At 37.5% G+C, this 21192-nt stretch overlaps 2 protein-coding genes across 3 annotated transcripts; one reads left to right on the forward strand and one right to left on the reverse strand.

The window, feature by feature from the left end:
• LOC106136325 (uncharacterized) lies at positions 1-15267 on the forward strand. 2 transcript variants are annotated; one of them, XM_013336843.2, is made up of 10 exons: positions 1-173; positions 693-4230; positions 5456-5525; positions 6412-6615; positions 7635-7776; positions 8090-8264; positions 8715-8855; positions 9464-9624; positions 10343-12101; positions 12718-15267. In XM_013336843.2, the coding sequence occupies exons 2-10, from the start codon at positions 997-999 to the stop codon at positions 13390-13392; spliced, it is 6561 nt and encodes a 2186-aa protein (XP_013192297.1). In that variant the 5' UTR covers positions 1-173; positions 693-996; the 3' UTR covers positions 13393-15267. The 2 variants fall into 2 exon arrangements, with proteins under 2 accessions (XP_013192297.1, XP_060804007.1); XM_060948024.1 differs by having other exon boundaries at positions 5456-5480.
• LOC106136284 (homeobox protein MOX-2) lies at positions 14758-20366 on the reverse strand. The gene is made up of 3 exons (XM_013336778.2): positions 20078-20366; positions 15789-15940; positions 14758-15497 (listed from the first exon to the last, which is right to left on the reverse strand). The coding sequence occupies exons 1-3, from the start codon at positions 20364-20366 to the stop codon at positions 15417-15419; spliced, it is 522 nt and encodes a 173-aa protein (XP_013192232.1). The 3' UTR covers positions 14758-15416.
• Positions 20367-21192: the final 826 nt, after the last annotated feature.

Consider the following 21192-nt stretch of genomic DNA (forward strand, 5'->3'; position numbering starts at 1 on the left):
ATTATTCGTTTCGAAGGAAACATTATGGCGGACGCCTGTATACACTTGGGCTTTTCAAAAATCGTTTTCTAAGTTTAATCGCGTGTTTATATTGAACTTTTTCGTATATTATGGTGTATTGTGTGTCCAATTAACTATTTATTGTGGTTTTTGGAGATTCCATTGGATAATTGGTGAGTATTTTGTGAGGACATATCAGAGGTGCGCCACGGCTAGGGAAATGATTTGGTGCTTTCGTTCGACGCACACGCACTCGCTCAGCTGTAGGTGGCGTTAGGTGTCACTCGGCCGAACCAGCACCAAAACATCGAGTTTTTCATGAGTTTTCCGGCGCGATTTTCCAAGCAACTATCAATGTAAACAACTTTTTGCTTCACTAATAACTTAACTGTAGCTTAGTGACACAATGTATTTATATTTAATCAGAACAATTGATAAAATAATGCTTTTTTGCGCGAAGATGTTGGGACTCGTTTTTGTTTATAATGATTTCAATTTTCATGGGAATTAAGCCAAAATGAGGCATAAATAAGTGCCTATTACATTTTATTTTAGTTACGAATGCTTATTAAATTTTAATTCTCATTATTTGAACAGAGATTCAAAGGTGATTCTTTAGTGTAATTTCACACTTTTTTGAAAACCAAATTACGATCTTCCGAAGTCTTTATGATGTTATTTTTTAATTTCAGGTCCAAATGGAATGCTATGATGACATGTTTTGTCTCAGTCATTTATGAACAGTCATTAACCAATCCACCAATATACAAGGTTATTTTGGTGGTGTCTGCTTAGATAAGAGCTTTACATAGTGTGATAGGTACATAGGCAGAAGAGATTGTTAACCTGCCACTGAAGGGAAATTCTGGAAGGAGCCCTTACAAGCATAATCGCAATTTGGTGATTAATCTTAGATCATCTAAAACAATTAAAGCTGAGCAGCAGCCTTTACCTGATGTCGGAGCAACAGGGACTTCTCCCACCACACATTCCAACATGAAAACTAAGCAGTCCAAGGAGGAGTCTGACAAGAGCATCGATGAGGACACTGTAATAGAACCCAAGACTCGAGCTCGCAAGAAAGCCTCAGACTTAAATGAAGATGACAAAAACAAACCTACTCAGGAAGAACCCAAAACATCCAAAGACACCAAGAAACCTGTAAATAAACCCAAAGCGGTAGTGAAGAAACGGCCCCTGGGCATCAGAAAGACCCTTAGGGGCAAAAAACCTGTGGCAATCAAGGATAAGATAAAAACAATTGTCAAACAAACAGCCAAAAGAGGAAGAAAACCAGCTGTGAAGCCGGATCCTGATAGTTCAGGAGACAAGACAACAATCCCTTTGATTCCTGCATCGGAAATAAAAAAGGAGCCAATTGAAGAAGTGACTTCTAATTCTAGGTCATCCAGCCCTAAAACAGCTGGTCGTAGACAAAGACTCAGTTCAGATATGATTATGATGAAATCTGTACTTGCCGACTCACCTACCAGCCTAGTGCTTGGACCACGCACAAGCCCATATTCCATGCGCTCTGAAAGAAGCAATAGTCCATTGCTCACTGATGCCAAAAATCTTCGAAGTGGGAAGCCTAGAAAAGTAAAAAATAATTTATTAAATGAAGTTGTAATGAAAGAGCAAAAGAAGCGAAGACGTCTTCTATCAGATTCAAAGGCTGCAGATGCTTCTGATAATACTGATGAATGCAAAAAGCTAAAAAGGGGTCGCTCTTGCTCTCGGGATGGCAGTGAAATTTCAAAAAGCTCAGATGTCACTGAATCTGACATAAGTCTAAATGAAACCTTTAATGACAGTGATGGTAAGGAACTCAACAAAAAATTAGATAAATCTAAGACTGACCTAGATGTAGATATTGAAAGTAATGTACAGATCTCGACAACTGAAAAAGTGCCTTCTCTTAATGTTGACTCCAATATAGCCGAAACCAAGCAGAATGCGGAACCTAGCTGCCTAGCAAATAAAAAGAATAATAAGGAAAAATTGAGCTTAAAAAGAAGTACTTCATTAGATTCTGACAACAATAATAGTAATAGAATAAAATTAAATTCATCTGACATGGAAGAAAAAATTTTAAAGACTGAAACTGATACGCTTTTTAAAGCCCGTAGTAGTATATTGACTAGTATGTCCAAAACTTTTAATTCAAAAGAAATGTCAAAAAATATTCGAAAAGCACGGAGAGGGCGGAAAGCTATGGCAGCATCTCGCACCAATTCCACTTGTTCAAACACTTCTCCAATCAAAGCCTGCACAACCAGCAATATAAATAGCGATGCAGCTGATGACAAAGGCGAAACTATTGAGACTTTATCTAAAGAGATTGATGATCTCATTAATGATCTGGACCAACATATAGACAAAGATGTTGAGGAAATGTCTACATCAACTCTAGCTGAAAACACACCTGAACAATTACAGGCAAAAACGGTTTCAAAATTCTATGGATTATCCAAGCCATTAGGGGATAATAATAGTATAGCAACTCCTGATACACCAATAAAAGATAAAGAATCTGTTACTTCTCTGACCAATGAAACTACACCATCTAAGACTGATGATAGTGAGAATATTAGACTTCATTATGAGGATTCTGCTGAAAAATCAACAGATGGTAGCAAAATTGAAATACCATTTAAATGCAAACCAGTAGTAGCAAGTATAGACAAATTAATGGATAGACTGAAAGAATTTGAGGAATTTGATAAGAAAAGACAGAGACAGGAATCCGAATCAAAGTCAAATGAAAGCAAACCTATGATGGTTACAAATGATGTTGTATTGATCACTAAATCTGGTGCCGACATAAAACCATTGAAAGACATTCAATCTGTTCGATCTCCTGAGAGGCCAATTGAGAAAGAAAATGTTCTCAGTTGTTTTGAAAATAATTCCGCTATTTCAATTGTCAAAAGAGACCAAGTAAGAAAATCAACAGATGTTGACCTTCCAAACTCTGTTACATTAATTAAGAGGAACAGTATCAGCGCGCGCAAAGAATCCACAAGCTCCAACCATTCAAAGGAATCTGATGCTATCAGCATATTTGAGAAATCTCTAGGCAAAGATGTGACTTTAACTGAAATAAAGAAATCTGTAGATAAATCTGCTCCAATTACGCAAGTGGATATACATCAATATGCGACCTTGCAACCAAACCAGAATCAAAGCTTAGCAGGAGTTGTCATAGACTCCAATCAAATATCCATACTCCCACGGATGGTCAATGATGCTAAGATCAATAGCGGTAACGATATTAAAGTAATAACTAAACGCAAATCTAGAGAATCGTTGTCAAGTAAATCTGCAGAAACTACTTCCGATCCTAATGATGAAAAAATGGCCACATTAGAAAAAATTAAGTCACCACAGCACCCAATGAGTTCAGCAGCAATTTCAATTACTCCTGCCCCAGTCGCTATGAAGTCTGAAGAAATGCAGCCATTAGAAGCAGAAGCACTGCCCCCACCTCAAGTGGAACCAAAATCGGTGTCCGAAGACACATCTATGACAACAGAACTCTCAAAAACTGATAGCACCGACATGACCAGCGTTACTGTAATTGATACTGAAGAGCCTGTGGCAATCAATGTTCTGCCGACAGTGTCTGTTAAAGGTGAAAGGAAAAACGAAACTGTAACAACCACTGAAGCAACTACAGTTGAAAAAATGAGTGTTGATGAGAAATCCATTGAGACTGATGTTAAACCTGAAGCCAAGGCTAAAGAAGGCACAGAAAAGACAGCAGAAATAACTAGTATAATACCTGAAATGCTCAAGACTCCCGAAATCGCAAAAATTGTAAAGGCTAGGAGCAAATCGGCTCGCAATTCAATCGAAAGTCAGCCAGGACCAAGCAATATTTTGCACGAATCACCGGAAAGTCGGGAACGCAAAGAAGCAATATTGCGGACACTTGGTCTATTGACACACAAGGCGGCGAAAGAGGCTAAGATAGAAAAGCAAAAAGAAAAAGAACGTATTTACAATAGTAATAAGAATAAGACTAGTAAGGCGGGATCAGGTGATTATACGGGGACTTTGAAGACTGTGATTAAGTTGAATCGTACCTCGGGAGAAAGAGATAAGAAGAAGTATAGGAGTTCGCTGAAGATGACCTTCCAGAAGAGTAAGCACCGCTCCGGGAAGTCCGCGCCGGAGGGCGAGGCCGCAGAGGAGGAAGCCGCCTACTACACCATTGAAAAGCGTGAGGTGAGAATTATTATTGACCAGAATATACTTATAGTTATAATTCTTTCTTACTATTACTCATCTAGGAATATACCATACCAAATTTCAGCTGCCTGCGCCCAATGGTGGGTTGTACCTTGTCTGCCAGTTAGTCAGTTAGTGACGCTAAATATTTATATTAGATAGATAGAGAGTAGAGTGTTTTCATTTAAAATAGAAGAAAACAAGGCGTCCCTGTTTTCCAAGACAATTTGTTTAATGGAGAAATATAATATTTAATGGCGTAGTTTACCTTGCAGTAAATAATATATAATAAATAGTATATCACTTACATAAAGTGCACAAATTATCCCTGTGGTGGGTCAGACATATGCCACATGTAACTCATACTTCCACACAAAATTTGACAGTCTGTTTATTGTGCTTCCACTGCTTTACCGCTAGACTGATTTATAAAAATTGCAATAGAAGTATAGTTTAAGATCCGACATCAATCATTTTTCGCGAGGAAAGTAGTTTTTTATTTTTCTTAATTTAACAGCTTACTTAAAGCTCATAATGCAGTAGCATGGTGTCACAGTCAGCTGTGTAGCAAATAACAGTTGCATAATTGACATGATATGAATAAATTATCTTCAAGTACTTTGTAAAGACATTGAAATTTAAGTGCAACCGTTTGTATCCATTTCGGTTGTTTTGGCACATCCATTTATTTAAGAGACTTTTAGAGTTACCTATCAAAGTCATTTTAAGTGAAAATAATATTACAATGCCTAATTATGTAGATTCAGTACTTGCAATGAACACACTGCTCAGATTTTCCTACCTTTCTATCAATAGGCATTCCCGACTGCATTCTTAAGAAATTATTTCTAATTTGTAGATCTGCAGATAAATGCATAAAAAGAAACCCTAAGCCTAACATTTAACGGCTAACTGATTCACACTCTGGGTTGATGCACTTTTAATTCACTAAAGTTATTATTTTATAAACCACCAAAAATATTTTTTGTTAGTTCAATGATTCAGCCTATGTATTGGCCTCCTCTACCACTCGCATATTTTAATTCCCTTTTTTCCATTCCCATAAGAATTCTGGATAAATGGTGCTACCCAAAACTCCACAAGGAACTTGTGTACAACATGTTGGCTTCCTATGATCCATATTTGTAACAATAATTTCCGCATATTGTGTTGAATGATGATCAAAGTGTATTTTACTACAATTGATTATTTTTGTCCACAGAGCGGCGCCGGCGCAACATCCGATGGTGGGCACAGAAAGTCACATTACAGTAATCGCCTTAACAGCCATGGTGTGTGGACACATACACTCACCCTTAACTTATTAACTTTGCGCACGCGACTATCAGACCTTTATATTATTATTCTTTAGTAAATTATATATATGCAATCTATTTTTGTGTGTCGTGACGTGCTGCAGTTATTTATTTATTCTGATTGAAATATAATGGTAGATTTTAATGTCAATATGTGATCGCCTGCGCTAAGTTTGAAGCATTAATTTGGTGCTATTGTTTAAAAATTACATATGACAAACATTGCAACAGCACTATCAGTAAAGGTATAATTAGAGCTTCGCAAACTTATTACAGAAACAATGATTTCAAGTAGTATTATGAATACTTAATTTTTAAATTATTACTTTCATTAAATTAGGGAAAAAAGGCTCTATTTATATACTATACTATTTTATATTTAAAGTTAATTACTAATTAGATGATAACTTATGTCTTACTTGTGGGTTAAAGGTTAAACCATGATAACAGAAATGCAAAGTTCGTGAAGAACCAAGAAAAGTTTGCTTGCTAAAGTCGCTATAAACTCATACAAAATTGTAACAGTTCATCAATAAACTTGAGATCTCATGTAAGTCGAAAGCCTAGCAACCAGACACTATCTTTCTTAATTTTTCACCAGTAGGCCATCCAGCTAAGTGATTCAAAATGAAATATTTTACAAAGAACTTTCCTCTTCCATTTTTAAGTGAATAAAATCATGGAAACTTAACAAATACATCTACACTTTGCACCTAATTGTTAACTCCACATAGTCTTGTAAAATATATATATAAAAACATAACATACTTAAGACTTACCAACTTATTTAATTATCGTTAAGGATTACTAATACGTAACAGCACTCAAAATTTGCATGTCAATAACAATTTTATTCCTTTAGACCCAGAAGCCGCCCCGGAGCCCGTCGAGCCCAAAGAGACCCTAAACCTGGTGATACCAGAGAAGGCGTCGTCGTTCAGCATCCACCCTGGGCGGCTGTGCATGGACCAGTGCTTCTACTGCGGCGGCAAGTTCGGCCTGTTCGACACGCCATGCCATATCGCGCAGATGAAGAGCTCAGATAGACAGAAAAAAGTTTTGGATAGTAAGTCATTGTAGTTATTTCTCTCTATAGTTTGTCGCAAAAAGGTAGGAAATAGAATAACAGATGTTGCGCCGTCAGGTATACAAAATTCGGTGCTGGGGATATCGTTATTTTAGATTTGTACAAATAAAAAAATTGCGCAAAAATATTTGAGCGATTGAGGTGAGCTTAGCAGAGCGCGCCATTTGAGCCCGCAAACTGAACAACCCGCTTTTATAAGCGACATGCAGGAGACATTTTGTTTTTGAATTTTAAGTTTAATGTCGTTGTAATAAGGTCGCTTTTTATTAAGTTTTTATTGTTTGATTCGGTGGTAAGATTTATAAAGTGTTACTACTTGTAACAAAATTAATCATTACATATCATAGCGGTTGTGTTCGCAGCAGTTCATCAAAGTTCGGCGTTCGATAGAAACAGCTAGTTAGAAATCACTTACTTGCTGTGAAATGATTTAACTTGAATGTACTTAAGAATGGTTTGATATTCGCGATATCATTCAGAGGACGAGATGGAGTGGTCTTCGTCTTCGTGGATTGATTCTTATCAAAATTACTGGAAATAGAATTTACACACAAAGAGGCTAGTAAGGGCAATCTTTTCTCTTTCACCCTAATTTATATCTGTAGCAGGGATTTAGATGCACATTGTCACAGTCAGGTAGTTCGTGTTGATACCACCTTACTGAGATAATGATGACAAGGTATTTGTCTGTTAAAAACCCGAGATCTCAAAAAAGTTGGCTGAAGGAGATATTACAAGGCCGCCAGTTGTGCATTACCTAGTTTAAGATTGAAAAAATGAAAAATGAAAATGAAAAAAGATTTATTTTTTCCACAACATACCAATATACCAAATTAAATTTATATTGGGAGGTGGACTGGAGCCTAAACTAGGTTAGACCTATATTTCAGGCCTCCAGGTCACCCACCCGTGGCAAGAGAGGTTTAATAATACATAATATATTGTGTTCGAAGTTTTGTTGTGCAGGGAATTTATTTTCGTATTTATATTTGCCACAGACGAGGAGAAGCTGACGATAGACAGCTGCCTGTGCGACGCGTGCTACCGGCACGTGGACCGGCGCGCCAACTGCCCGTCCTACCGCAAGCGGCCGCTCGCCAAGCCCAACGACGCCCTGCTGCCCTCCCCAACACCGCCCGCGTAAGATTACCTCTCTCTCTCTCTTTCTCTCTCTCTTTCTTTCTCTCTCTTTCTCTCTCTCTTTCTCTCTCTCTTTCTCTCTCTCTTATATTATCTCAGGCTATCGATTATCATTGATTGATGAATTTCCAGTATCAATTTCTTTACCAAGTCTCACACGGTCTCCCACTTCTTCATTTTTCTGCTTTATAACCCGTTTTCCCTGTATCTCTCTCACACATTTGCTTGTCATGGTCCAAAAAGGACTCTTCGTCCTTTTGACTTAACGCCTGCTTAATTTCGCCCTATACTTAACCCTTTTACATGTTCATAGTCAACCAGAGAAGCAGCCAAGCCCGCCAATGGAGGAGGAGAGCGACGAAGACGGAGCGCCGTCGTTGGCCAGCGGGCGGCCCGCCACGTGTCACACGGAGGGCTGCAGCAGCCTGGCGGACAACTCCATCAGGAGGAAGTGGCTCATCAAGATGAGGAACAGTGTCAACAAAGTGGTGAGTAGTTTTTGCAGAAAATACATAATTCTCTTCATCCAAAACTAGTGACTGTACAGTCAACAGTATATCGACCTTCCCAAATTCACTGTAAATTAACCTTTATTATCCCGTCTTAGAGTTCCATGCAGAGTAACTGGATATGCTAGTATCTATTGTTTTTATTCTTCAATATATAAATGTAACCTAAATTTTGCTTATTATTTTCACATTATTAGTTGATGATGTTAGACAAATATTTACGACACAAAATCCTTAAACTTGCATATTTGAGCACCCGTTATAATCTTAAATGTTAATGAGTCATACTCTGATTTCTACGCTACGGATCGTAGCAACTGCTAATAATTTTGACGATAAACCTATCTGAGGTTCTCAAGGTAGCTAGTTAGCATACAATAAATCCTTCATCGTCAATTTCTCCCTTCATAAAATGTGTTTCCCTCGCAGCTGAAGCTGAAATGCGACTACCCCGGGCTGCACACGATCCCGCTGTGCGGCGCGCACTACCGCTCGCTGTCGCCGCTCATGTCGTGCGTGCTGTGTCGCCGCAGGATCACCAAACTGCACAACGTGCACTTCATACACCACGTGAGTACATTGCAGGCTACGGTCATGGTTACACATCCAGCGGACAGCCATTGGTTGGTATCTCAGAACTGGATGCAATTAAGCAATGGGTATAATCTTTAATTATAAATGTGATAATAAGGAGTAAGTTGAGCGAAATGTACTGGAAACATAAATCAACAATTTGCCAAATATCGTTTAAGTAAGGTAGTTGTTTTTTATTGTTTTTTGCCTTTCGAAACGACCTTAATATTTGAGTCTTAATTTTCCATTTCAAACCCTGAGACGATTGCTAGCAGTGGTGCATGTTGTTTTGGATGGGTTCCGTATTTTAAGAAAAGCTCTCCTCGCGTCCTAGTTTATATTTAAGTTTAGATTAAGTTTTTGTTCTTGTTTATTACTGTTAAATCTTGAACATGGATCCAAAATTTTTATGTTATCTAGGAAACCCCGTAACAACTTCTATATCCCTTGCGTAGACAGTAGCGGTAGACAGCCAGCAGTCTTAAAAGGACTGAAAGGCCACGTTCAACCATATAGCCTTTTGATGGAATTGAGATAAATGTATCCTTTTCGCTCGTAGTTTTGCCCCTTTTTTGAAGCATATTGATGTGTGAGCGTGACTCCAGGGCTACGCGGAGCTGAACCCGCTGCTGGCGGCGGCGGGCGTGCCGGCGCAGTTCCGCGAGCGGCCGCTGCTGTGCAAGGTGTGCCGCGCCTACTGCTCGCTGCTGCAGCGCGCCGGCCGCGCCGCGCTCGCCGACCCGCAGGCGCGCGGCTACACGCGCAAGTACGTATGCTCTCTCTCTCTCCCTCTCTCTCTTGTAGTGCTCACTAGTTTTTATTTTAGGTATTTGTTTATTTATCTACAATAAATTTAAAAAAAAATTTTTTTTATTTATTGTTATGGGATAGTTCAATATCACTTAATAATTGTCTTATCTTTTGGTTTCACAATATCGCTTGACGTCAAAAAAATTACAACAATGACATTAAGAATTTGACAAAAGATGAACTTTGTATATGTTTGGACTACTTCCCTATACTGCCCTAACTACTAAGGGATTGGGGAAATAGATTAATAAAGAGTGTTCAACATAGGAAACTAGTATAATGAGGAGTAAGAGGCAATATTTACAAGGTATAGGAGCCTTATTTATAATATATAGTATATAAGAATAAGTTAGTGATCTTATAAAAAAGAATATACAATTACAATGTGATATTGAACATTTTCAATTTATAAGTAACGCTTACGCAGTGTTGCCCGCATATGAAGCGGGTTTAGTTCTTGCTTTGCATGAACACACTTGTTATTTCTAAAGAAGATATCTATAGAATATAAATTAACATCAAGATCTATCCCATAACTCAAGCTTGGGTTGTGTCTTGTATGTATATTTTTTTACTATCAAATCATATAAAAAGATAAAGCACTAATATATATAAAAAGACAAACACCATGTGTAAGTACTCACTAAATTTATACTACTTTTTCTTTTCAACAGGTTACTTGAAATATACAACATAGAAGCACCACCAGAGTCGGAAAATGATGCAGACGAAGCCAAGATGATACAAGAGGAAGCCAACGCCAGCTTCAAGCAGAAGAAGAAACAGCGCACCAAGTCCAAACAGAGAAAGTCCACAGAACCAGAAAAAGGTGATAGCGAGTCTTCAGAAAGAACCACTCCTCACGATGAAGGTTCTCCTGAAAAGGCCAAAGAAGACAGCAATGATGGACAGAAACCTATAACTATTGAACAAAAAGCAGTGACAGTAGAACAGAAGATGGTACAACCATTAGAAGAAGATATTGAAAGTCTCATATCTTCAAACAAAATATTAGTACCAGGAGCTGTGAAACCACCGGAACCAACGCACAGTGATGAATCAGACGTTTACGACTTTGAAGCTCCTATATTAGATAAGCAGACTGAATTACAGTACTTACTACAGAAACAGAACAATCCTGCGCAGTTCCTGCAGAAGCCTGCGAATTTGACGCAGAAACAACGCAATATCATGAAGCTACAGACTTCGGGCATCATCAAGCCGGCCCAACAACACAGGATCAATGAGAAGAATGCTAAGAAAATCCACAAATTGGGCCACATTATTGCGCACAAAGAAAAACAGAACAGGAAGGAACAGGAATTGCAAATATTTGATCCCGATAAGGGTACCCCTCAGGATAACATCCCTCTTCTTAAAAATATATCTCTGAACGACGAGTGTACTATAGAGAGTATACCGAACAAGAAACCAGCGGATATAAATACGTTAAAGAATAAATGGCAAATGTCAGAAAGCTTTACTCAAGTGAAGAAAAATCTGAGTGAATTGTCAAAGAAGTTGAGTACTGATAAGGAGCCTAGCACTAAGAAAGCTTCTGATGCCAAATACTCCAATCCAGTAAAGAGGTTGGAGACAAATCCTTCTATATCTGTCAGGGAATTGTTCCCTGGCGAAGAAGAAATGAACTTACATTGTAATATTGATTTCAACAACGTCAAGGGTGTGACGCCCGAAGGCTGGGAGAAGTGCCACTCGACAATCCAATACGACGTGGAAACTAAAAGGCTGTGGAATGAATTGCAAAGGCCGTACGGAAACCAGTCGAGCTTCATGCGGCATCTGATCTTACTGGAGAAATACTTCAGAAGTGGCGATTTAGTTTTGTCTCACAACGCGACGCCCCACGCGGCTAACTACAGCGATTCTGTTCAAAGTAGATTGCGGGCTTACGACAACGTGGTGAACGACACGCCGCGACGGAGTGAGCCGGTTATCTCGCTGATGGAGTTCCGCAAGAAACCGTCGCAGAACGGCAAGAGTTTGCTAAAGACCAGTCAGAGTTCAGAAGGTGACAAGGATCCCAAAAAGTTTATGCCGCCTCCCGGGACGTTCCCGAAGCCTAAAACCTCTAAAGATAAGTCCAAATCCAAACCGTTGCCCCCAGAATTAATAGCAATAAATACGCCTAACGCTCAAGGCAGGAAAGCTATACAGAATGTTTTGCAGAATATTCAACAGTTAGTTAAAGATGTGTCTGCTTCGGACCCCACAGAAGTTGCGGCGGCCCCATTGCCTGTACCTAAATTCGACCCCCCTAAATATGAACCACCGAAATTTGAGTCGGCAAAATTGGATTCTCCGAAGGTAGACCCGCCTAAAGAGAAGAAGGACTCTCCTAAAAGTGACACTCCGAAACGACAAAAAACAAAGAGCAAACCGTGGAGGCCCACCCTCATGCCGATCACACCGGTAAGTTGGCTTTATTGTTTGATTCTTAACTAGCTTTGGGAGTTTTTACAATACTTATATATATTGTAGTCAATATAATACTTACAAGCTTCACACTGGAGAATGTGCACTAGAATTGCATAATGTAATTCCTCCTGCACTATTCAAATATCGGAAAAGGCCGCATGTGCAGGGTTTCCACCCGTAGATGGTCGACATCGCCCTTCACACCTAGAGATGAGCAAAAACCTTTCATCATGCTTACCGCTGTGATTTATAATTCCCTACCCGCATCTCTCTTCCCTAATATGTATGTTTATAACTTGGGAGTTTCAAGGCAAGAGTGAATAGGCATTATTTGAGCTTGCATGCACCACCTTAGGCTTCATCTTGCTTACCACCAGGCAGATTGCGGTCAAACGTTCTAACTAACATTTATACTAAAAATAATCAAGACTTACAATGGCAAGGCGTAAATATATTAGCACTTGTTTAATTGTTTGACAAGGAAAACACTAATTAGTATTTTGTTGATGTGGGACAAAGATTGTTTCTTCCGTTAAAGCTCTGATTTTTAAATACTAATCAATAAATATGTACATGCCAAATTATACTAATAAACACATTATTTTTACAGGAAAACATAGCCAAAGCAGCGAGTGAACCCCCGCAAGTAGCGGTTGACGGACGACTGCTCCCCAGTTTGGTGCAAGTGAAAACCAACCAGAAACGATACCACATCACACTGCAGGACTACAATAAGATGTGTCTCATACGCAGGGAGAAAATGAAGCTGCTTCAAGATGGAGACCCCAAAGCTAAGGGACCCTCCACAGAGGAAAAAACAGTGGTCACAGAAATACAGCCGTCAGCGATACTCGGCAACGGCGGCACCCTCGTGCAGAACATAATAGCAGAAGACAAGCAGCAAGAGAAGAAGGAAATGCCCGAGCTCGGACAAATTAGTTCCAATGCGGCCACCATACTCAAGAATGTCGGCCTGAAGAACATCACCATCGCTCCTATCCCTCCGAAGACTGCCACGGTGACGTCACAAACGATCGCCTCGCCGGTCGTGTCGTCCCCGTCTTTACTAGTGACAACGATGCCGAAGTTGCCACAACTGGGGCCATCTGTTTCAATAACCACCGAAGCAGTTCTGACCCCAAACCTGCCCATAATGTCGTCGAGCCATATGATAATGCCGAAGATACCGAAATCACTGACGGTGATTCCGCAGACGGTGATGACGAGTGTTCCACAGAGCGCAGTCGTGAGCCCCGCACAGAGCGCGGAAGGCCCGCGCCCATAACGAAGCCTGATCTTCGTGGTCGTCTAGCGACGGCCGCCCGTGACCGCTGCACGCCCCTAGCCTCCAGGCCGTAGTCCCGCACCTCAAGGGTCCCGCAGTGTAGTGTAGTCACGCCAGACTCTGAACTGTTCCCATTAAGTTATTAATATATCCCTATTTTCGTAAAGCTTGTGTTAGTGAGAAACGCCTCAGTGTATGGAACAATGTGAAGTGAGATATGCAATATGCTAAGTGAGACACCGGTTGAGCCTTAATAATTATATACTGTGTATATACTAGTGTAGGAAGTTGGACATACAGCGCTGTGAATAATGGTGAAAAGGATTGTGTTGAATATATTATTTCAATTATTAGATTTTTTATTTATGCAAATGATACGACGTTGAGAGGCCCTGCCTTTATATATTTTCCCAGACATAAAGCGAATAGTTGGAATAAGGGTAAATATATAACTAAGAAAAGCTGTCTAGGTAGATATTAACTTAGCATAAGATATAGGATAGCTTTCTTGTAAACATAAGATACTTGTTATTGCAAATACATGAATTACAATCTGTCTTTCAATTTAATAAAATGAATAATTAAACTATTAACTCCATTTGAAATTGACTTGGACATGGGAAGGTTTCTAAATTCTCTAGTCAGGTTTGAGTATGCATTTATAATTTATTTATACGTGTTCGCTTCTACGCCTCGTATCATTTGCGTGAACGTAGACAATTTACTGTAATGTATACAATTGTATAGTATAAAACTGCAGTTGGAATATCTGAATATTTTTCCATCATGTAATTTTGAAGATAAGAATAAACTAAGAACTAATTACACAATGTTCATAGCATAGAGCACCTTACTACCAAAAACCGCGTTTTCCTATTCCTGTGCTTTCCATAATGTGATGCCTAAACATAAACTTAAATCTAAAATAAAATTATGTTCCTTTTAAGCAAAACTCCTTTATTGTCCTAAGTAGAAGTAATACATTGTCCCTTAAAGTAAAAATAAGGCACTACCAAACCTTAAAATGAAATATCTTTTATAAGTCCTTTAGTAATATCAGTTTGTGGCCAATTCATGCACAGTTTAAGCGTCAAATAAAATTAGAATATTGCTAAAAAAACAAACCAAACAATATAACAAATGAGTGTTTTGAAAAATTTGCATGATTTTATGTCCAGAAAAATTAACATCGTCTGCGAATTAAAGTTTAATTTCATATGCCAGGAAGACGCTAAGCGCTTCGATGCCGCGCGAGCATGAATTTGGCCTAATGTCAAACACCGATATGCTTAATTGTGCCTACCGAACAAAAGTTACATAAAATATCGTTTTGCGAAGATAACTGTACATATTTTGAACATGGAAAGTACCGACACTATTCCTTAAAGCTCATGTTAAAAATCGTATGTTAAAATACAATATTATATATCTATTGTTGAGAATTACTAGTATTTTATTTTGGTCCAATAATGATATAATATAGAATATGGTCCAATGTTAACATTTAGATGTTGTACAGAAATATTATATTTGTTAAGGTGATGTACTCGGGGAATATAATGCTCATCAATCACGCAGGTGAAGTTATTATCACGCACTTGGGGGGAGAGCATCGCCTTAACAGATCAATTTGAATGTTATGATACTGCTAGTATTTTAGTATTTGGAAGTTTCACGCGTTGTTTCTGTTTCGGTCAGTTCGTGGACATTGCTCACTTGTTTTGAACAAATTGTAGGCCCTCATAGCCCGGATGTTTAGTTTCTTCCAAAGATAGTGTGTTAGTTTACAATATTATTTTTTAGTTTTATGTTCGGCACACAGTGTTGTGTGCCGGAGGTATGTATTTGTCTAATAAACATATCCTTATCTCCAGATTTTTGTGTTTTCTTAATTATTTTCACTAAGTAAGAGTTAAGAAAGTAAAGCTATATAAATATCGTAAATTTAAAAATAGTTTAAATTTTCCCTAGAACGGTATTAAAGCTACTACGTATATACCTTAATTTTAATTATTATTAACTGATTATTCCTTCTTTTTGATGCGCTTCGAAGTACTCTTTGTCCTTTTCCATTTCATTCTTCTGTTTTGGAACCATACTTTCACCTGTAAAAAATAGATATATTTAATAATGCAAAAGAAACTGTTTACATACATAAAAATATACGAATATTCTTACATATGGTTTAATACCATGCAACCAAAAAATTCTCGAAATTACCACGAGAAATAAACTACATCATAATATTTATTGTCATCCACTCCGCAGTCCATCTTTTGTGTCAAAGAATTCAGAATAATTGAAGCACAATAATATAGTATTGTCTTTCTTGTTAAAATTAATCTGAGTTCAACCAACAATACTCGTATATTTATTATTATATATAAAGAGCACACCTGCCGCTCCGTCAAATGCAAAGCCACAGCAATTTCGTATCTGCGAAGTCTAGTGAGGTAGTTTGCTCTCGAAAACTCTTCCTCCAGGCTTCGAATCTGAGTTTTAGTGAAAGCCGTGCGCTCCTTCCGCCCAGCCGTCGGCGAGCTGACTTCTACAAAAGAAAATACGATCAATTGAAGTCAAAAGGGCCATTTTGAAAGTTGGCGTTTAAAAAAGGATGTGAGAGGCACATCCGGTATTATTAGCAATTACATACATACATATGGTCACGTCTATATCCCTTGCGGGGTAGACAGAGCCAACAGTCTTGAAAAGACTGAATGGCCACGTTCAGCTATTTGGCTTAACGATAGAATTGAGATTCAACTAGTGACAGGTTGCTAGCCCATCGCCTAAAAAAGAATCCCAAGTTTGTAAGCCTATCCCTTAGTCGCCTTTTACGACATCCATGGGAAAGAGATGGAGTGGTCCTATTCTTTTTTGTATTGGTGCCGGGAGCCACACGGCAATTAAACTGAAAAAAAAAAGTTAAAGTTTTTATCAGTGAAAATCTAACAGAAATGTGTTTCTTATTTTCACATTTTCTTTACGTAGATTGTAAACAAAATGTGAATAGTTTATAAAATGAAAATTAAAATCAGAGTTACGATTGCAACATATAGGTAGAATACCGTGAATACCTTAATTCCGTGTAAATACTTGTCAATACGTTTAGGAAATTGAAAATATCAAGATTATCGAAGGATAATCTTGATCTTCGACTGAAGAGTCGCGTGCTATTAAATCCCTCTGTAAGAGATTGAATGGTGGAATTCTATTCTGCCGTAAATACAAAAAATAAGATAATAAAGAAAGATAAAAATAAGATCTTTGTTTCTTAAAGTTAGGATATTCTCACGCGTAGATTAGTTATATTTATTGTTCTCCTATCAAAGCTATCGGCATTTCTTTCAGAAATCATTGTCGGTTCGTGATACCAGTTGATGCATCACATATGATGAACAAGCGCCGGCGCCCGTCTTTGTTTACATGAATTGTGCACGTAGGTACGCTCGATGTTTGTCTTACATAGGGGCCTTATGTAGGGAACTACAGGTGCGATTTATTGCTGCATGACAAACAAACAGTCATGTTTTATTCCCTAGTCTTAGCACGGATGCAACCTTAGACATAATATTGCACCCCATGTTCCCTCTCAATCAGCGCTATCCTTCTCGATAATCCTACATACATGCTCTGAGCATCCCAATTTTTTGTCAGATTGTAATTGTACTCCAATTGAGCGTGTCTCCTCTATTAAATATCTAGGTGTAATTATAGATTGTGAAATTAACTGGAAACTGCACATTGATTCTGTCACTTCTCGAATCAGAAAGCTCATGTTTGTCTTTAAAAGACTCAGGTCAATCTCTGATTTCCATACAATGAAAATTGTCTATTATGCCCTTGCTCAGTCTATTCTGTCGTATGGAATTATAGCCTGGGGCAGTTCTGCGAAAACCCACATATTCAGGCTGGAGAGAGCTCAGAGAACTCTTCTTAAAGTAATTACGAATAATCCAGTTCGCTTCCCTACAAATGAATTGTATTCTTTATGCAGAGTACTTACAGTTCGACAGCTTTACGTTCTACAGACTGTTCTATATAAACATTCACAACTAGCCTATGACCCCACAATCTGTCATAATAAGCGTAGATCAGACAAAGTCTGCCGAATCGAAATACGACGTACTACCTTAGCTGCTCAACATTTTTACTACCTTAGCTCTACTTTGTATAATAGAATAAATAAACAACTTAATATATATCCGCTTACATCTTACAAATGCAGGGTTACATGCACTGAATGGCTCATGCAACTATCTTACGATGATACGGAAAGTCTTATAAAAGTCGGCTAATAACAATAATTTCTTTTACGTTAAATATTCCCATGATTAAATATCCTCTAGACGTTTCAAATCGCAATACAGCCTTACATACCTACTTCCTCTCTATACCTACACCAACATAAACACGTTTTCCACACAACACACTAACCAAACACATTTGCACCCAATACATATATTAAATATCAAATCTTATTTTTTTTTCCTTCTCTTTTGTTGTAATAAATGAATTGGGTGCTAAGATTAAGGAAACACATTATATAAAGGGAACTATATTTTCTATCACCAAAATTTATATTTGTCATCAAGTTGTATCACCTAATAAATAGATCTATCGCCACGAAATATTTTCGTTCTCAGATAAACAAAAATTGTTCCCAGGTATGAATTATCAAATTAATGTTAATATATGTGTAAAATAAGAGATCGATAACCAATAAAATTATATTGAATTACATGAATATAAACTTTGTTCTTATAATAATAGTTTTGTTACTTAAATAATAGCTCTGTGCTCAGAATGGTAGATCTGTCACCAAATAAATCGATTATCGATCCCTGACTGCGACTCCTTTTTATTTGATATTTTGTCACCAATACAGTAGTAACATTTTATTTCGTTCAGATATTAAATTAATAGTATTCGTTACCAATTTAATACATCAATTTATAATTTTAATGAAAAAATGATCAAAGGGGCGGAGACTAATTGGCGCGCTTTAAAAATTGACCAATCCGGCCTCAACGATGGGTAGTAGTTAACTATTGATTATTTTAACTTTAATTAAGTGTTTTATCTACTACTAGAGGCCGCCCGCGACTTCGTCCGCATGGAAACCCTATCAATCCCGCGGGAACTCTGGAATAAAAAGTAGCCTATGTGTCTTCAGCTAACTACATACCAAATTTCATGGTAATCGGTTCAGTAGTTTTTGCGTGAAAGAGTAACAAACATCCATACATCCATACAAACTTTCGCCTTTATAATAGTAGTAGGATTCTGCTAGCCATAAGCCAGCTATTTTAAACCAGCGCTGATTGTTCAGTGGTAATTATTTTCAACAATAAATATTGATTATTTTAACTTTAATTGTTTTATTTACTACTCTGCTAAAAATTTTATTTAAATATAATTTATACTACCAGTGGAAATTTAGAACCTTGGGAGTCCTAGTTAAGTAGCAGAATCTTTTGGTTGAAACGATGATGACAACCCTAATTTTTTATTTGAACTTAATGCAATTTTCTAGTAACATAATATGATTTATTGGTGATCTCTTTAAATTAGTTTGCTTAAATACTTATTAGGACACACCTATTATAATACATACAAAAACATTTATTGGGTACTAGACCTTATATCTCAGGATTTTAGGTGATTTATTGTGGAACTGATTTTGCATTGTTTGGTGACTACATTTTGGTGACAGATCTACTATGTTGAGGACAAACCCTATTATTTAAGAAACACAAAACTAATTAAATTGGTGATAGCTTAAATGATACCCTTATATAAATGTTTTCTGGAGGTGGGCGTTGAGATCTGCGACACAGTTTCATAACTTCTGCAGATGTCATCGTTATCCTATGTTACTTAAATTGTACTTGTTTTTGTTTCCAAATAAAATATTTTAAATTTTTCATTTTTTCATTTTCAATATTAAGTAAAGTTACAGGAATTGCTCAGACACCCTATGATACGTACCTATATATCCACAACTTTAACTATATTCTGTCTACCCCGCAATGTATGTATGCAGACCTTATAGACGCTCTAGATAGACGATCGAAATGTTGAAGTGTTTAATAAAATGGAAACAACTAAGTATTTTTTCCTTTAAATAGCTGGCTATTTTCATACCTCTTATCCGATTGTTATTTCTCAACTTCCAAATGCCAGTATTAAGAAATCACTTTAATATTTTTTACGCGAGAATAACTCTGTTCAAATAAAATTAATTCAACAATCATCACTGATGTTTAACAAGTAAAATAACACAAGAAACGATTCAATTAATAATTTTAATTTGTTAAGTCATCTTTATCTCGCGGAAATTTAAATAAGCTACCTTTAAATCCTTCTCCCTCCCTTATTTTCATTGGTTACAGCTTGCGAAGGTCAGACTGGAGTCGTTTCGTGTAAAAAAATGAGTCACCCAATCCAAAATCCATGATCAAAGACAAACCCCGGGCTCCTCTCTAGAGTGATGAGAATGCAACCCCGACTAAAGCCATGAGGAAAAAGAAGTACTTACTAACACATAAAGAGTTTCTATAAAAATCTTTCAGTTAGTAGTACTAGTATAAGTTAACGTATAGGTACATTCCCATAACAAGATATATACATGTTCAAAACAAAACCTTTCCTTTGCAGTAGTGTAAAAAAGAATAAGCCTTACCTTCTTCGCTAACACCGGATGTCGTTGCTATTGTTTCCAAATCATTTTCTTGCTTCACCATAACTTGAGTACCACTCCACTCTGACCACTCACACTGACTGGAAGCCAGGCCTGGGATTTCGAAGCTCCTCTCCATGGCCCTATAGTCACATAGTACAGGGTAGTATCCTGGATGGAAAATTTCCTGGTGATTGGAAGGTCCATCGTATGGAAAAATGGGAGGTTCGAAATATTCCATTTGACTACCATCGTCGACTTGTGTTAAAAAGTTGCTTTTAAGATACTCCATCTTTAAAAATTCACCATCGAGGTTTCGCATTTTTATTTAATATTAATTTGTAAATTTTGTCGAAGCGACTATCCAGGGCTGCACTCAGTTGGTAAATCCTGAAAGAGGATGCGCGTACGCCGGGCGTTAATGGCGTTTCAGAAAGGCGGGGCTTGAAACATTGGGCGGAGAATGTTTTTTTTGTTTATGACTAACGTCCATTGAAATACAAACTATACTTACATATTACCTACATATTGAAAAATAAAATATATTTATAAGATAATGACAAGTGAGATGTGTTTTTTCTGATGAATAAGAAGCTAGGTACATCTCAATCAAGCACGTAATCAAAAAAAAGTTACGAATTTTTTCCTTTAAAAAAATACGTATTGTTGTTCCTAATTATTAGCACTTGTATCTTTTGTCAGATAAGTATCCTAGCCTTTAACTTTAGATATAATTATTTTAAGATAAATTTAGAAAGGTCAACTTAATAATTAATATAGATATTATCTTCTTTTATATAGATAATAAGATGTAGGTACGTGTGAGTACTTTAACTAGTAGATACTAATTAAATGATTTAAGTGTGAATCAGCTCACTGTTTGTTGACACAGGATTCTAGTTAGAAAGCCCCTGGGGCCGCCCTTTGCCCTTCGGTTCTCACGCGGTACAAATGATCGCCATTAGACTTAAATGAAAGGTTTACGAACATTTTAGTGGTCGATGACGGCCGCTCGTAATTTCAAGAGGGTTGTAATCGAAGCAAAATGGGGCTTGTTGGTAGATAAGTATTGACATGTAAGTAGGTACTTTTTGTAGCCGAACTACTAGGTAAGTCTA

This window comes from Amyelois transitella, chromosome 15 (assembly GCF_032362555.1).
Source record: "Amyelois transitella isolate CPQ chromosome 15, ilAmyTran1.1, whole genome shotgun sequence".
Taxonomy (NCBI): domain Eukaryota; kingdom Metazoa; phylum Arthropoda; class Insecta; order Lepidoptera; family Pyralidae; genus Amyelois; species Amyelois transitella.